This window comes from Helicoverpa zea, chromosome 5, assembly GCF_022581195.2.
Source record: "Helicoverpa zea isolate HzStark_Cry1AcR chromosome 5, ilHelZeax1.1, whole genome shotgun sequence".
Classification (NCBI taxonomy): domain Eukaryota; kingdom Metazoa; phylum Arthropoda; class Insecta; order Lepidoptera; family Noctuidae; genus Helicoverpa; species Helicoverpa zea.
This window is the reverse complement of record NC_061456.1, coordinates 11,740,175-11,758,288: the sequence shown is the minus strand read 5'-3', so window position 1 is coordinate 11,758,288 and position 18,114 is coordinate 11,740,175. Positions and strand designations below refer to the sequence as shown.

At 35.1% G+C, this 18,114-nt stretch overlaps 1 protein-coding gene across 4 annotated transcripts in view; it reads left to right on the top strand.

Annotated features, from left to right (window-relative positions):
- Nucleotides 1-745: 745 nt before the first annotated feature.
- LOC124630308 (transcription factor cwo) overlaps nt 746-18,114 on the top strand; it is a 32,875-nt gene continuing 15,506 nt past the window's right edge. The window contains exons 1-2 of one of the 4 annotated variants that reach the window (XM_047164149.1): nt 746-1,087; nt 11,387-11,443. In XM_047164149.1, coding sequence (XP_047020105.1) covers nt 1,029-1,087; nt 11,387-11,443 — 116 coding nt within the window. In that variant the 5' untranslated portion in view covers nt 746-1,028. The remainder of the gene's footprint in view (nt 1,088-11,386; nt 11,444-18,114) is intronic. The other 3 variants (XM_047164150.1, XM_047164153.1, XM_047164154.1) reach the window with 3 other exon arrangements.

The window sequence follows — 18,114 nt, the reverse complement described above, 5'->3', positions numbered from 1 at the left end:
TGAAATATAGGTACCGCTTGTAGGCGTAGGATTCAATTATGGTAGTGATAGAAAGGATGAATCTATGTAAGTAGGTATTTAATTAGCCATCGACACTTTCCATCACACATCTAAATAAAAGCTTGTAAAAAGTTCCTACTTGTTAATGAAGTAGAAACTTTCGCTTTGGCCGTTTTATTTAAAAAAAGGTGAATAGATTTTTTCGAATAAAAAAATCTTCTGATTTCGCTGTTAGTGTTAGGTACAAATACAATGGTGAAGCATAAATATGTTTTAAGCTAATTATTACATTTAGATTAGTCATCATAACCACACCACCCCCTATGTTGCAGATTAAGGATCTCGTAACTTTTCATCTATTATTATAACCATAGGGTATACCCCGAGCGCCATTGACATATATATAGTACATAATATATATCGATGCCGAACGCGAAGTTGGTTCGCGCCGCGCGGGTTCAAGCGATAATCACGTCATAGCGGTCACGTGCGGGCGAGCGTGGCCCGGCGCGTCGGCGCGGCAGCCGCGGCAAACTTCTCGACACAAACCTTCACAAAACCTATGCAGGATCCTTCATACAACTCGACTTGAATTGAATACAGCCTCAGTATATCCACAAAGTCCTTAGTATTTGAAATATCTGCATTTTAGTGTGGAATGTTGAGTTCACGCATCGGAATGTGCGCCGGCATTCCGACGCCCCCCGTCCATATTTTGATGCCGCGCCGTGTCACATGACTGAAACCGGCCGGTGTTTGGTACATCCGTTCAGAGTGGCCGCGAAGCTCTTAGAGTGACGACGTTTGCAACACGCTCCATACATGCAGTTAAATACGATAACAACAATTTATATTTACTGTGATCGTTTATCGAAAATGGATTGCGGGGAACTAACTTAGTGCTACTGTGATTAGTGTTGAACGAATATACCCGTGACGGGAATAAAATGTAAACAGACAACTTGTATTTGATAAATCATCTGCAATTTGTGAAACACAGTGGTTTGTTGTTTTTGTTGTGGTCCCAAATGAATATGGAAACAAGGCATTACTGGGAGGAGAACGGACACTCCGTCAAGTATGACAAGTAAGTTTCATGTGAAATTATCTATTTCCTAGGCTTTCTTTAAACTGATTCTTCATGGTCATGTTTGACAATCGTGTTTGGTGTATTTATTTACAGGAAAGTCGCAGCGAGATACGATAGTAATTGAAATTATAGGGTACCTATCACGATTTACGCACCGGTTCTACTCACAATTTTTATAAGCAGTGCAAACATTTTCGGGTCGAAATTGATTAGGTATCTCTCTATCAAAATTAGGCCTTGTTTATTTGTGATGAAAGTTGATAATTTATTTATTTATAAAATTCCGGAACATTGTTTTGTTTAGGCTCGTTCATAAAAAACTTTCTCGCAAGTGACCTTGACCTGGAAATCATTATTCATTTCGTTTAACATTTTCGCTACTTCACGGTCTAAATTATTCGTATTTTGTATCTAAAGGCAGCTGTTTATGGACTTCTAAGTGATTTGATTAGTTTTTCATGAATTTTGCATTGTTATATTAGTAAGGACATAGGTATTTCGCCAACTGCTATAAATTCAGGTGGATTACCTTTTGTAAGCACGTATGCTGAAAATGTTGAATAATGTAGTTTTGGCTAATCCAGTTACATGAATTTTAATCGTCTTTTGACATTTCAAGGATAAAGGCATGTTTATCGATATCTGTTGGCTTCGACTTCTACTATCTACGTTTCATCTTTGTTAAAAGATACAGGTAACATGAATAAAAAGTATCGATATGTTTGTAGGTAGTAGGTAGGTACAGTCGACTCTTGTTAATTCAAACCTGCGATATTTCGAACCTCTCGTTAATTCAAAGTTATCACGAGTTCCCTACAAAATCTCTTTATATTTCGAACTAAATCAATACATTTTTATGCACTTGATAATTCGAACGAAAAAAGCATTGCTTTATAACAAAACAACGCGTTAATTCGAATTCTTAATCGTCCAACACTCGAGAATTCAAAGTTGCAGAGAGAAAGAGGCGGAAAGATTGTAAGCCAGAATCAGAGAGCAGTCTGAGTAGCAGCAATCTGTTTTGAAGCAATATGACGGAGTTGTTTCGAAAGATTCATTAATTCACATTATGAGTACATATATGCACACAAATGTGTCTTTAAACTTTTGATATTGTTATAAAATAGCAGTTAACAAATAATAATTGATCAACACTTAACAATTCGAAATTTTATTTATTTTCTCTCACAAATTTCGAACCATTTAATATTTCAAAAACTCGATAATTCGTAATATTTTAAGAGTCCCTCGAGTTTCGAATTAACGAGAGTCGACTGTACAACGTTTGCTAAAAGCTTTCCACTTGACTAAATTCAGAAATCCTAAATAGCTTCTTAATTACTTATACTTTTTCCGATTTAGGATTCTAACAATTAAATATTTTTAGGAATTTATTTTTTTGTCTTCCTCATAGGACCTTCGATATGGACCACTATGCATCATGCTATACTTCGACAGTCGGGTATACCCAAGATTTTTAGAATGACGCAGGTGACAACTCACCTTTGAGGCATTCGTTTGGTTGTTGAATGATACTTTTCTTGACAGAAATTTTTCGTTTTTAAACATCATATTACGTGAAAAAAAAACCTTCTTTCAACTTTTATTTCAATCGCTTTCTAATTTTTTTTTTCCTAAATGCAAAATTTTTAAAAGCAATCAACAAAAATCTCATGCTCCTCAAATTATTTTATTTGCACGGAAAAACGATTTGCATTGTTTGTTTTCTTTGCAACACAAGGAGCTATACTTACATCAAACATTATCAAGAGGTTTACTCATGATTCTCGACCTCTTGATTCTTGACCCACAGGCTAAAACTGTAGTTGTACCCAATTTATCAAGGAATTGTCCCATTGGAGTTTAATGTCTTGTTTTTGTTTAATGCACTCGGAATAGTAAACAAAAATAGCCGCGGCCTAATTTAGATCGAGCAGAAGATGGATATTGTGAATGATGTTTTATTTGATTATCGAGTTGAATAGTTAGCTCATTGAATAAAATAGGAAATGCATAATTGCAGCCACATTTATTAACTTAATGGTACATACGTACCAAGATCGGGGCCTTATCATATATCGGGATTATTCGAAAGAGTTACCGCGGCCCTTGTACATAAGAAGGAACATGGTGCGTTTTAGTCAGTAAGAGTCTGACACTCCCTCATGCTGCACCCACAGCGAGGGTTTCATTTGATGATTTCTCATGAAAAGAGGGGTAGGTATCCCTGGATACTTGGGATTTACTCAAATGAAAATCTTCAATGACCTTAAACCTTGTATTTATTTCCTTTTGCGCTATCGCAGCGATCAAGTCTCTAACACTATTTCAGATTTTTTTTTCTGAATTTTATCCATAAATGTAAGTTAAAATCTTATTGAAAATCATCTTCTCATTTAAGTAAATCGCCGAGATTCTGGTACAACAGCGTGCTACGCTCTACAGTACCTACCTGTCTGTTTACTCCAATTTGCAAAATCCATGTTTTCGTTTTTTTGAGTTCTGTGGGACTTGCAAAATTCTGATGTTCTATTTATAGTAGACACTTAGGTAGAATATATTTACCATTTTGGGAAACTAAAGAGTGCTCAGAATGACGTCTAAAATTGAGTGACAATGATGTCTGAATCTTAGAATCCATCCCTAGCTCTATATACCTACGGTCTATTTAGAAGACTAGGTACCAAGTCCCTGGGACACAAAGGTCTCCAGAAGACCCTTAATAGCGGATTTTACTAAATAAAAGTGTGATAGTCTTTACTAACTAACTGATGGGGTCATTTGATGAGTTCCATTAAAATTAATGCTGTACAAAGCACTGCGTTTGAGTATTCGGGCGTAAAACCATCTTTCTAGACGGTGAAAGTTGTAGTGTGAAGTGAGATAGAGTCCAGTCACGTTTAAGTGCACTATTCTGGAAAATAGTTTTTTTTTAGATTACACCCAAAATAATGATCTACCTCTGGTAACTGATTATGTTGATACCCTACCAAAATCATGACTAAAATTCTTGTAAAATTCTGCCGATACATGGACGATTCATTTATGAAGTGCAAAAGTCAACCGTAACCCAAAATAAGTCCCTATAAAGGAAACTTCTGAATGTGCTTATGTTTGAAAAGAGGAAAAATCCTCGGGTATGAATTAATAATGTTGCAAACACAAATTACTTACCTTACATAATTTCAAATTATGTAATTTGCGCAACGTTTCCTTTTTCTATAGCCTGAAACGGAAACCTCACATATTCGCACCATTTTCCTCTTTCAAATTCAAATCGCAACTTTTTTGTTTGGTTCTATTTTTAAATGGCGCTTTATTTAACCTCTGGTATTTTGGTCCGGCATTTTGGAAAACGATAATTATGCAATGACACATTTTATTTGTGGTTTCCTTGTATAAATATTTTACATTAACAATACGTTGAAGTTGTTAAAAGTTATTAGAGTATTTTTACTGCTTTGTTTACGTTTAAAGTTTGCGACGAATGGGCCAATAGACCTTGAGGTGTGCAACTGACGACAATGTATTTGTAAGAAATACCTACATCTTATCGCATAGTGGAGTAGAGTACGTGGGACCATGAAAGCCTATCGGTCACACAGTTGCAGTTACTTAGTAATTTAGCCGATACTAGTTAATAGGTAGAATATTCTGCAGTTCAATTAATAAAAAGGCTTAAAAGGTCTGGATCAAAGCTGTTGTTTCTTTTATGTAAGAGTAGCTGTTTGGGGTGGTCACGAGAAGATTGTTCGATTTATTTTCCTACTTAATTTTATCTTACTTAAGTACCTAGTTCAATACATAAAACTAGTTGCGATAGATATGTTATGGTCAACTTCATGGGTGTGTAAATCCGTGCCACTTGCAGCCAAAGTGACGTCATACAAACTTGTTTATATTTTATTTATAGCACAGAGTTCAATGCTACATATGTTTCAGAGCCAATCACCAATAATGCGCACCTGACTTTATCACGAAATTAGTGGGCGCCATATTTCATTTTACGTCTCTTTTCAAATCGGTCTTACTAGTTAGAAAAAATACATATGTATGTCGTTGGGTACTTACGTGCACTAGATAGGTACCTACATTACATAAATATATTCACGTAATACCTACAAATACAATGTATGCATCGTCCGTTACGTAAACTATGTCCGATAACTATTAAAATACGCTAAGCAGGTAGGTATTTCAGTTGCAGGCTGCGCTCGAAAATCCCAATTTGATTAATTCGACATCCAAATAGATTATTGTGATTTGTGGCGAAAGCGAAGCGAAAATAACACCTCGATAACACGTGACAAGAGCTCGGAGGAAGCGGGGCGAGGGGCGGCGCGGGGAATGCACGCGCCGTCGCCGCGTCCTCCACACGCCGCGCAAAACGTGACCGCGCCGACACGCACACATAGCCAACGCGTAAAACACGTATTATGCACGCACACATAAAGATACTCACGTTCGAATCGCCTGACTCTATTTGTGGTATACCCAACTGTTTTAGGATTTGTATGGTTTTTCTTATGAATACTAAATGGTTAAACTGGAATTATGTCATAAAGGAGTTATGTTTGGACTCTGAGCGGTTATAGGATTTTTAATTTTATTTCTGCTGGTATTTTTTGATTACGTTGTAAAGTTGCGTGGGTTGGATTTGGTAAATTAGTATTAGGGTGAAAAGAACGGAAAAGTTGGGAGTATTTTTAAGGATTCTTTGGTGTTTATGCTTTGATGTGGTTATGTAGGTATTGTACGTCAGACATATTGATCTGTTGCATAATGCAAGTATTATTCGAGGAGACGAGACATATCGCAGTGGATGCCGCGTGACGTGATTCATGCATGATACAACACACAAGTCCTACACGTAGCACATTGGAAATTGTTTATTTACGCACATGTTGAGCATGTACCCATATTTTTTTTCCTTTTTAAAGTATTGTCAGATTATATTAAAGAAAGAAGGATGCTTTTCATACTTCATTATTGGACTTCATCCTTTTTAATCTGAAAATCTCAGGTTTTTAAATAAATAATACAGCCTGAATATCTTTTTTTTCCAGATTTTTTATATTGAGCAGATACCTACTTAAGTATTCAATCCACATTTTTACAAGACTTCAATGTCACTGTTGTGCATGTTAATTGTACATAGAATATAAATAGAATGCTGGTGTTAAACAATCAGTTTTGGTAGAAATTGCTATTTTCAGCACTTTCAACATTGCTACTGTCATGCTAATTACGACAATTGATGCTTCTAAAATTTATTTCGATCGTTATTGATGTATTAATTTTTGGTAGATGTTCAAGTAAATAGGTACCTACTGTATAATTTAAATAATTTCCAGTGAGTGAGGCTCACTTTGAGTCTAAAAATATTTTCTTTTGAATTTTTATATTCGTGCATGAAAATATTAAAATACCATCTGAATATTAAAGAAAACCTCTCATTTCCTTATTAAAATGAAAGTTTACAGCACTCGCACAGTAACATAATTAAGATTAAAAAAAAAAAACTTTTTCTAATGCCATTGTAAATTCACAGTGATTTAATTTTTGCTGCTGCAGCTGCAATGTTTCATACCTAGGTTAATAATTAATTCTTATTAGATATAAAAGAACATAATGTTGTAGTAAGTATCTACTAAATAATATGTAAATGAAGCAGATCGATTTAGGAAGTGTTCCCGTACTCCCAAAATATGACAATGATTTTGGAATTTTCCGATACCCAGAGGCAAACAACGTGACTTGCCCATATCTACGTGGATACCTAGAAAATGGCACCTATAATACATAATTACTTACCCACCTACACATCTGTCTCATTTCGCGGGAAAACAGGCTTGATGTTATGAGGCTTCACTTAATTAAATATTCTTATCTCAACTAGACTTACTATGGCAAAAATCTACCTTGCAAATGTTGCCATGTCTACAGAGTTCACGGTCAAAGCCAATATTATTTTCAGCGTTCCGAAATATCATCAGCGTTTTTATTGACCCATTGTAGGGCACATGCCTGTCTCATATAAAGAAAGAACGGGCTCGTTCAAGGCAGATTGGCATTAATGTAGAATTAGAATCGGAAAGAGTTATGGATATACCTACATATATGAATCTTTTTCTGTGTACAAAAGGCTCCAAATAACCTCCAAAGTCAAAGCCAAAATCAAAAGTTTGTATTTCAAATAGGCCTTTACAGGCTCCTATAAACCAAAAAGATAGTCTCAATTAGAAGAGCCGGCAAGACTTCATTCACATCCTGCCGTCGCATACCCAAAGAGGTCATTTGTTGATCCCATCCAAAAAACAATGGTTCCGAAATATACGTAGGCCTAAATAACAGTGGATTGAATGGTCATTGTACTAGGAGAGCATGTTAGTCATCGGTTCATCGCAGCCCATTCGTCATAGTACACGTGTAGAGGTAGGCACGTGTTGCGAATACCATCTATTTACTGCTAACGCACTTTGCAACTCTGTTGCAGTGTAGGGTTGCCACAGAATTGTTCTAATGTGGATAATCGCTTTGAAAAGTTCAGCGTGTGACACATCTTCAACTGGTTTAACTAGCTAATTGTATGGCTAGGACAAAAATTATGCGTAAAAATATCTGGTATTTCCAACATTATTAAATGTAAAGTGTGCATAAAAATCACATAAGACAAAATTCCATGACTGTTAAAACGACGCAAATCCTCAGAGGAAAATCCGATTCACAGAATCTCATTCATTCAGACTAACTTATAACCGCCTCGAAGCCCTAAAAAAGAAAAGAAATCACAAAATCCCAAAATAAAATCGCAAAAATTTCCTTACTAAGTTACCTAAACAATGCTAATCCTAATCCGGAATTTTCCGAACGGATGGAGAACCTAGGTGCGGGTATTTATGTCCTACGAAGCACGTTTCCCACCCTTTTATAGAACGTGGTACATTTAATTACCACGTTGGAGTTTTCCTCTAAGGAGTATCAGAGGCAGTTAGGGGTTGGCAATTATGTAAGAAGCCCAGTTATTCTCGTACAGGGAAAATAACGGCTTAATATAATAATTACTTTAGTCAGCACGTTGAGACTGAATGGACCTCAATTAAATTAATGAATTAGAAGTGGAAGTGTATTCTTAGATTTGCTAAAGATTTGTTAATTTTGATCTGAATAATTTATTGTGGCTAACTTTGATTACTGGGAGTTTTATATTGTTTTAAATCGGATGGAAACGGCTGCTGTTACGTGCTTTTTACAACAGAAAGGTATTTATAAATTCATAGGTTTTGTTGTAAAGAGTTCTGTTTTAAAGATTAAGATCTTAGATCCTCGTATCATAATTATTTTTGGTGGCACCGATAATTGCTGCTCTAGCAATTGTCTAAAACAGTGATCTTCATTTTAGGAGATACTTCAATATATTAAAAACTAATACGTAGTTATATCATTTTAATAGATCATTCTTTTAAATTCGGAACCAACTCTTTTATTTTATTTTTATCAAAATAATTTATTTAACTATAAATATGTAATTAATAATGTCAAATAAATAAAACAACTTGCACTTTTAAATTGTCAAGGAGAATTTAGCCAATAAATCAAAGAATTTTAATATTGTTTCAAGCCACCGAGGTGACCGCTCATTTTTTCTTTATGAGAATAGGCTTAAGATGGCGACTGACAAAAAAATTTCAAGTATAAGAGAGTTCATAGCCCATACCCTTCGTTCCGTTCCGTTGTCAAAATAGTTGTCGCGATGTTCCGCCGCAACGCCATAAAGTTTGGAAAAACTATCAAATAAATAAGGCCTCTGAAAATAAGGTTATTCGTAACTCCAAAGTGAGTTATCTTTAACTTATTTTGTAGGTAGCTTGTGTTATTTTGCCCAGTGTCACTAAAGCTTGCAAACAATGCAGCTAGAGCAACACGTGCGAAATGACGTCATCACAACAAACAGGTGCCAACATGGCGTATCTATGTGTCAACAAACAAGTACTTAAGAGCACACGCTACAAGAATCTTTTAAAACTAAGTGATTAAAGTATTGACGCAATACCGGTTCATCTTTAGAAATTGCCTGAAACTTTTATTGTTGGAGAAATCCTTAAACTTGCATCATCATCACTCTTTCTATGTAAAATAAAAGACGTTATGAGTGATTCCTTAAGCATGATGATGTCATTGCAATTGCATATGGAGTGCATTTGATTGGAGGTCAAATGTTTATTGAATGCCACATTAATTTTCTTGCAAATAAGACAGAAGAATTCTGAGATTTAACTGCAGCTCTAGCGAGTCTCAAATAGTGGGCTAATCAATAGGCTTCTTCTTTGTGAGTCGATGGCTATCGAATCGTTATGTGGTTAGTAGTTTATACCGATGATTGTTCACGTAAAAATTGGAAGTCGATCCCAATATAGTTGGGAAAAGACAAATGAGGATGCTGGCTGGTATAGTAATCCATAAAGGCCTGGATATCTTCGCTATGTACTTAAATAACACATTGCAACCATTATGCTGGATGGTATGGCAACAATCTACGATTGTTCATTGATAAGATTTATGAGGAGCGTGCTTATGAGAATATTGTGATATTTGTGATTCTATGCGTTCCTGGTAGGTACTGTCACCTATATGAAATACTTTGAGTAAGATTTTACTCAAAAGTTGAATTACAGCTTAGTCCCCTATTGAAGAAGAGCCGGCAAAAACTATTCTTCTCCTACTTATGGCAATATTAATTTATTTACTTGAATAAATAAGGTAGTCGTAACGGTTGTTAAGTTCTATATTGTGAATCATTATGAACGAAATATTAATACCATTGATATTTGTAGTATTCAATTACGGATGACTAATTCAAGGCATGTAGTAATGGTAATATGAATTAGAAGATCAATTCATTGAATATGAAGTAATCGTTTCCTCAAGAGAGGAAGTAGCACGATTTTCAAATCCAAGGTGCAAAAGATACAAAATAAGTATACTTTTATTTGTGGTAAACAATATAACAAATAAAGATAAATAGACTAACAAACAAACATGATAAAATGCAGAAGAAGGAAGAAAACCATGCTTTATGAGCATGATGAGAGCCACATGATCCAATTAACACTTCGGGCGTTCAAATAAGCCGAGTAGAAAGAAAACGTTTCCAAGTACATAATTCAAATGTCACAAGAAATCCGATCATAATGAATTGGAAAACGTGACCCTTTTAATAAGTAAAGTTTTTATCAGAAGATCTTCGTTAATTTAAATTTTTAACCTTATGCCGTACCTACCTAAGGTGAACTTGGAGGGTGCATCACAACGTACCAAGCTTGGATTAGTAGTCAATTTAAGTTACCAGTTAAACACATGTTGATCTTCGTGTCCTTGATTTAAGGATACAATGATGTCATCAATTGAAGTCACAATCACCAGACGTCTCTTTCTTAATTAATTTATAAAAGGACATAAAGAATTTATTAAATGATTGCTTGCTTGATTGTGAAGTAGGTAAATCTTCCGCAGTGTTTATTTTGATTGATCTTTTGAATCAATTATCCTCAAATGTGATAACAGGTTCATAACCATTTCGTTTTCTGAGAGACGTGTTCGAGGCGCGTGACTTTCAGTAAACAGTGATAAGTACATAAGACTACACAAACATTGATTATGTTTTAAAATACCTGTGTGAGTTGTGAAGAATAAATTTATGGCATAATTCACATATTGCCATGCAATTTTGCCCATTTGCCATAGATACAGTACAAAGGCTCTGCCAAAAATAGATCGATGAAGTCATTCGTATGGAATAACAATATACACTTTAAATAAACTGGTGCACGTGTTGAGTTTATCATGATAAGGCAAAACTAACATACCGTTGATTGATGCGTGCTTGCAGATTATTTTACTACAATATTATATTTCAGATCGGGTTTATAATAAGTGTACCATTTATGGCCACAGTTCGTGTAGGCTGGTTCGGCGCAATGTACGTTAAGTTTTTTTTCTTGCAATTATACCGTGTATTGGCAGTGGATGACTGAGATTATATTCTGTTTCTATTGCTCATAAAAATGCCTTCAGAGATCAATAGTTAAGCTGCAATGCTGGGAACGCTAATTGTGTTTGTTATTTGTGCGAACATTTTTGATCCAAGGATATTGCCCTGTGGAACGCTGGCGATAATGTTACGTTTATCGCTGAAGTGATTCATATCAATCTGTTATTATTTTCTCCGTTTTTAGGAATAGTCTTTTAAGTCAGTTACGCGTTTTATTCTTTTGCTTAATAAGTTAAATTTTTCAGGAGCAGAATAAGCGGGATGGTGTCAGACGCTCTCGCCAGGTCTAGGAATACCCCGAGGCAAGTGCCTCACTTTTACTATCTATTTGTCTAGGTAATTGTCTCGTCGTCTTCAGCATATACTTTGCTATCATACAAATATAAGCGATTAATGTTCAAAACAATTTGCTGTTTGAGTACTGCAGGATAAGATAGGGTGTGATTAATTTCGTCTTTGTCATCAACGGCAAATGGCATCTTGGTTACAAAATTGTTCAAATTGCATTATAGCTTACAGAAAATGAGTAATTAAATCGTCATATGACCTAGGAATGAGTCGTTACAGTGCAGATTATTTCCAATACCTACTGCATGATTATTTATAATACGTATAACTTCCTTGTAACGCATGATGTTATCTATAGTCTCGATACGAGTTAATATGACAAGATTCATAAAAGCCATAAAAATATAATTTTTGTAACCGTCAGTGTGCTTTAAGCAGAATCTTCTAGTCTTAAGAATATCTAAGAATTACAGCCATAGTTAGACCAACACAGATTATAGACCATGACCTTTACTGCATCCAAGTAAGTGCAGTGAAAAACGTGATCGCAAGGTTATAGGTAAATAATATCTTGCACATGAATAAATAACGTTTCCAGAAAGTCTTAGCAATATCACCTAAGCTAGAACACATTGTCGTGCACGTTCGTGTATTTGCTACTGAAACCTGCTGTCATATCTGTGAGTGTATTCTTATCATCTGCTGAATCGACTTTGTGTGGTAATATCAAAGATACAGGGTCTGATTTCGACTGGCTCGCAGTTTGGTTTGGTTATCGTCTGAGTGTTACGTCACGAAGTCGGTTAGACTGTTCGTAGTTTGCGCAACGCTCCTCGTGGTGCACAACGTGACTGGCTGGCACACGTGTCCGCCCATGCTGTACGTCGAACACCTACTGCTTATTAATACCTGATACGATATTTAGATGTTGGAACACTGTTCTATATTTCCTTTTTTGAAATTCTCTATTTTGAATATCGACAAAAATATCAGCTTTAGGGAAAGGGAAAATTCCGCTTCTTTTATGCAGTGTTGTGAATTAATTAGCGCTTGCGACGCAGCTGTCTCCATTATTTTGATTGTGAATGACGTTACAGACTCGTGTCAACTAATCAATAAATATTGTGATTGCGTAATAGGTAGTTTACAATCATTTTGCTTAGTTAACTAAGTATTCTCTATCTACGTTACAATTCAGTTTCGGCAATTATTTTTCTTTAACTATGTTATTGACGAAATATTAGGTGAAATAATCTTAGGGATTGATTACTCTGACTTTCGCTTTCACCTTCGGAGAAGTCAGCAAGCATTTCCATTCCACACATACGTATGATGTAGATTGGTAGATTGTAGCTCCGTGCCATTCGCTCGATTCGCATATCACGTTTGCGCCCACGCGCTCTCCGTCTTTATAAATAGGGCAATCACTTATTTTAGGACAATGTTTATTGTTTATTCAGAATGTGCCTAGCTGTTAATTGCAAGTAATGCGTTTTATATCGTAGATTGTGCAAGCTAGCAATCGAACGTTCTAGACTTACCTATGCCTTGTCCACGTGCACATTTCAATGTCAAGGACTTTACGTAAATGTCAAAATATGCAAACAAATGTAAATAAGTGTTAGGTAAGATTGTTCTGAGAGATGTTTTGTTGCTGTTTTCTATTGTTTTATAATAGACTTACTTATGTTACTTGAACGTTTAGAGAAGAAGGAAAGACTAGAGTCTTATTATTTATTTGGCAGTCCGTAGCCTGCTCAATGTTTAATAGCGTAATTAAGAGACGACATTGACTATAAGAATTAAATCTACAGATTCAATGTGAAGAACATAAGGAACCTCAAACCACAAATAAACCTAAAAAAAAAACACTAATTAAAAACAATTAATTTCTGCAAACCTAACAAAAACAGACAGAATTCCTGCATTTATGTACAAATACAGTCTTCTAGTCACTAGTTGTACTTGAAGATATTAAAATGCCGGACAATCGTGTAGGTGAATAAATTAATACTATGTATTTAATACGTAGATTGCACAAATGATCTGAGTGAAGCATTTGACGAAGGTAAGCACACTGGCGTAGCACGTAGCCTCCCCCAAGGCTCACTTGAGGTAGTTTAAGTACAGGGTCGTTTGCAAGTAAACGGTAACATAAAACTTCGTATGTGTCTAGTAAATAATTGTATGCAAGCTGCTTAAAAAACTGGTTTGCGACCGTGTACCAATGTGTCATAAAGTCATATAAGAGTTCCTAGAAAATATTAATTTGATGGTTATTAAACATGGCTTTGGTGATGCCAAAATAAAAGAGGGTTAGATTTATTTTCTACAGTAAATACCTAGTGGTAGTAAAAGTACATAGGTAACATCATTTCATTTAAAAGTAGAAGACTCAAAGTATGTACTGCTGGTATCCCGCGATTTTAAAATACCATACCTAAAAAAATACTCTTTTTTTAAAATTGGATGTGTCATGACATGGATGCGAGAAGCCGAAAATCGATCTCAGTGGCGTGCACTTGGAGAGGCCTTTGTCCAGCAGTGGACTGCGATAGGCTGATGATGATGATGATGATGATATGTCATGACACGTCTTATTCAGATATAATTCCGCAAGGAGGTTCATTCGTCTTTGTGTCGCCCTTGTCACGCGCTTGGAGTCAGGTGATGTCTTAACCTAGTTCCTCTGTAGAACCTTCGAACAACTTCCATGTTGTGTAGGATATTATACATATGTATAGATAGGTCAATGGACTTTTATCGAGCACGTGGACAAGATAACGTGTCAAGGCTGATTCAGGAAAATTGGGAAATAATTAGACATTTTTTTTAGAAATAGGTTGTTCGATTGTTGTCGTTGTTTGAGGCTTTTGTAATTACGTTGCAGTGTTATTGGCTTATGGTTATGCACTCTTTTTTAGGGTTCCGTAGCCAAAATGGCAAAAACGGAACCCTTATAGTTTCGTCATGTCCGTCTGTCCGTCTGTCCGTCTGTCCGTCTGTCACAGCCGATTTACTCGGAAACTATAAGTACTACAGTGATGAAATTTGATGGGAATATGTGTTGTATGAACCGCTACAAAAATATGACACTAAATAGTAAAAAAAAGAATTGGGGGTGGGGCCCCCCATACATGTAACTGAGGGATGAAATTTTTTTTTTCGATGTACATACCCGTGTGGGGTATCAATGGAAAGGTCTTTTAAAATGATATAAAGTTTTCTAAAAAACATTTTTCTTAAAGTGAACGGTTTTTGAGATATCAGCTCTCAAAGTCGTAAAAAGTATGTCCCCCGCCCTCTATTTTTATAACTACGGGGTATAAAATTCTAAAAAAAATAGAGGTGATGCATGCTAATTAACTCTTTCAACGATTTTTGGTTTGATCAAAGTATCTCTTATAGTTTTTGAGATAGGTTGATTTAACTGTAATTTACGGAACCCTTCGTGCACGAGTCCGACTCGCACTTGGCCGGTTTTTTACTTGTCTGATCGCGAGAGAAGGGGTGTTTTCGTTACGCACCATGAGAGAATGTGCCTCTGAAAGAGAAAAACCCTGAAAGGAGAAAAATCCTAATCATTTTACGACTAACATAATTGCAGTAGGCTTGGCTCTCTTATCAATTGTAGGTACATTCTACGTACACGATAACAGACATGTGTAAGCTATCATGTGATACGGAACAACGTTAGAAATGACTAAGTTCTCGAAAGACTACAATTTCCTCATTCATACAGTTGATTTTTTACCTCAGAAATTCTCGTAACGAAAATGTTATAAATAAAATATTTTTGGAAATAAGGAAAATCATCAAAAAAGTCTTCTTGACCTTTCAAAATTATTACGATGTGTTAAAATTACATAAACCAAAATTTCGTGAAACCTAAAAAATGAAGGGGAATTAAACACATTGTTTATCTCGGTTATGAACGAAAATACCAAAAAAGACCCTCTGGGTCTGAATTGAAATACTTTCTATTTAAAACTTCGTCTCTTGTTTGTTTGTTTTTCCTCTTTTTCAAAAACGGTTATATCATCGCTTTTCCTAACGTGTTATAAATAAGCAGTAAATACGAAGAAGGGAACTCATTCATTGTTTATGTTTAAGTATGAATCCGCTTTGTTTGTTTTGTAACATTTGTTGTTTGAGAACGAATTTTCACTCTTAGAGGAAAATATATCATTTACATAAGAACTTGCCTGAACTTCATTTATTAAAACTTGGCTGCAATATGTCAAAAAATTACAAAAGATAGCTTCTACTAGAACTGTAAACCTTGTAAAGCACTGGTACTCAGCTACATCCGGTTAGACTGGAAGACGACCCCAACATAGTTTGGAAAAAGGCGAGCTTCTAGAACGCCCAACCTTCACCACTTATTATGGGTTTTTGGTTGGAAGAAGTGGCTTAACAAACTCCCCAGCAACACACAACTAGGATCTAAGGAACGGTTTTCCAAGATGGTAGACAAAACATGACAGGACACAAAGTTCGCTAACTCCGTGTGTAGGTAATATGGATTCATTTTTATCAATTAAATAGTAGTTATAGATATGAACAGTCACGAGGGTGTCTTTATCAGTTCAATAAACAATTTCAGACATAAAAAGTGATAAGGTTATAGGTGTAGTTATATAGTGACCATTTTTAATTTCTCCATTATCTATCTATTACGCGTTGATTTTTTACTTACCTTGATTTTTGAAACCATTGTTTGTATTTTTTTTTTGCATGAAAATTTTATGGATTTTATTGATTCATACGATTCATAATTTCAGTGTAATAGATAAACGGTAATGTGGTATTATAGCTTGACCACAATGTGTTACAAACAGGTACAATCAATCCAGTTTATCTAGTCTATTATTTTTCGTACTTGTACCGAAAAACTCCAAAAGATCGTAAATTTAAATCGGAAATCGCCTAATCACAATAATTATTTTCTTATTCGCTTAATTTCGTCACGTTTGTCGGCTCACGTGCTTCACGTGTCGTGAACAAGAGGCGAATGAACTTAGTTTACCACCACCACGCTTGTCTAGACAAGACAAAGGCGTTTATTCAGCCTCAAAAGGATGTAAAACCTTTTTGCAATGTAAAGGAATTTATTACTTCCGGAAAACATTTTAAAAATAGTATGTTATTGCTTTTTTTGTTGATTCCGTCTAATTAGATCCGCTTTGTCGGCTAATTGTTTATTTCGGATTTTTTTCTGCTATGAAAAGTTGTTCAGTTAAAAAAACCATAATAATCAAAAATAGCTTTTAACTTTGCGAATTAAAAACGTGACTCACTACGTTTTTCGTCAATGGCTAGTCCCTGACTAAAGGTCAATTCTAATTATATAAAAATTAAAATATTCCGGCAAAACGATTAGGTAAACATGTACCTACCAATAGCAGAGGGAACAATCATCAATGAACTGAAACTGAAAAGTTTGAAATTAATAAAAAAATATTTATTTAACTATTTTGGTTTTCTCGTTCACTTGATCCATTTGTGTCCTGAAAGTACCTAGTTCTTATAAAGAGTACATTTATTAACTAAATACCTACTTACCGATCCGAAAAACTTTTTCGAGGTGAGAGAACCAACCCCTGTCTCATTCATCAGTCTTTACTTAATAATGTAGACTTTATTCTCAGTAGATCATCACAACTCTAGGAAACAGCCATGATATCATGATCATTGTAGAGTTATAAATATAGTACTTGTTTGTATCGCGTTGAAACTAGCAACGAGGTTAATGTATTGACACACGTGGACTTAATATCAGACTCGTGTAACAACTCTGAATAATAATATTAAAGAAATCTTTGATAAATAAATATTTCTATTAAATAAATTATTCATTCGTTTATTACCTTATTAAGAGTAAAAACTCCGTGCTCTCTCGCCTCTTTGGCGCGTTGCTGGGCAACGAAAATTAAAGTTTTCGAAATTGGAATTTATTTTAATTTAAATAAAAACGAAATTTAAAAATGGAATATAGAATTTTTATTTAAAAATATAAAGTTGCGTTTTGTTCGTACTTTGTTCCTTGTTAAACCGAAAGAGTTGTTATTCTGTGTTATTCTATTGCGCCACATCACGCGACTGCAATTGTCACGCATCATGTAACAGCAACAATGAAATCTATGACTCAAATAATAAGATTTCATATTGATTACAATGCAAGCGGCGAATGAGTCCGTTCAGTTCTGTTTACGTCACCACACGTGACTACACATTCGCGAATAGCTATTGAACGTAAACTTGCATAATTGACAACAATATTTAGACTTTATAACAAGACGCAATGAGTTCAATTTTAAATAGAATTTATGGCATGACACATTCCAATTTCGTCCCATTTGACTTTAAACATTGGGATGTTATGCTTTTAACTGAGATACAGATAAAATTGAAATTCACAATGATAGAATAATAATTTTAGAGATTGCAATTTGGATAAGGAAAACGGAAAATCATTTAAAAATACCTACGACTTTGTTTACAGCGGATTTGGCTGTCTATAATGTAATTGTTAAACCGTAGGATATTAAACTAACATTTATTTATTGCAGTTAAACGTTACGACGCACACCCCGACCTTTGTCATTTTTACCATTTTCCCGCAGTTTCACCCGCTTCCCGTGGGAACTATCACTCGCGAAGAGTGTCGCTTTCCAAAAGTGAA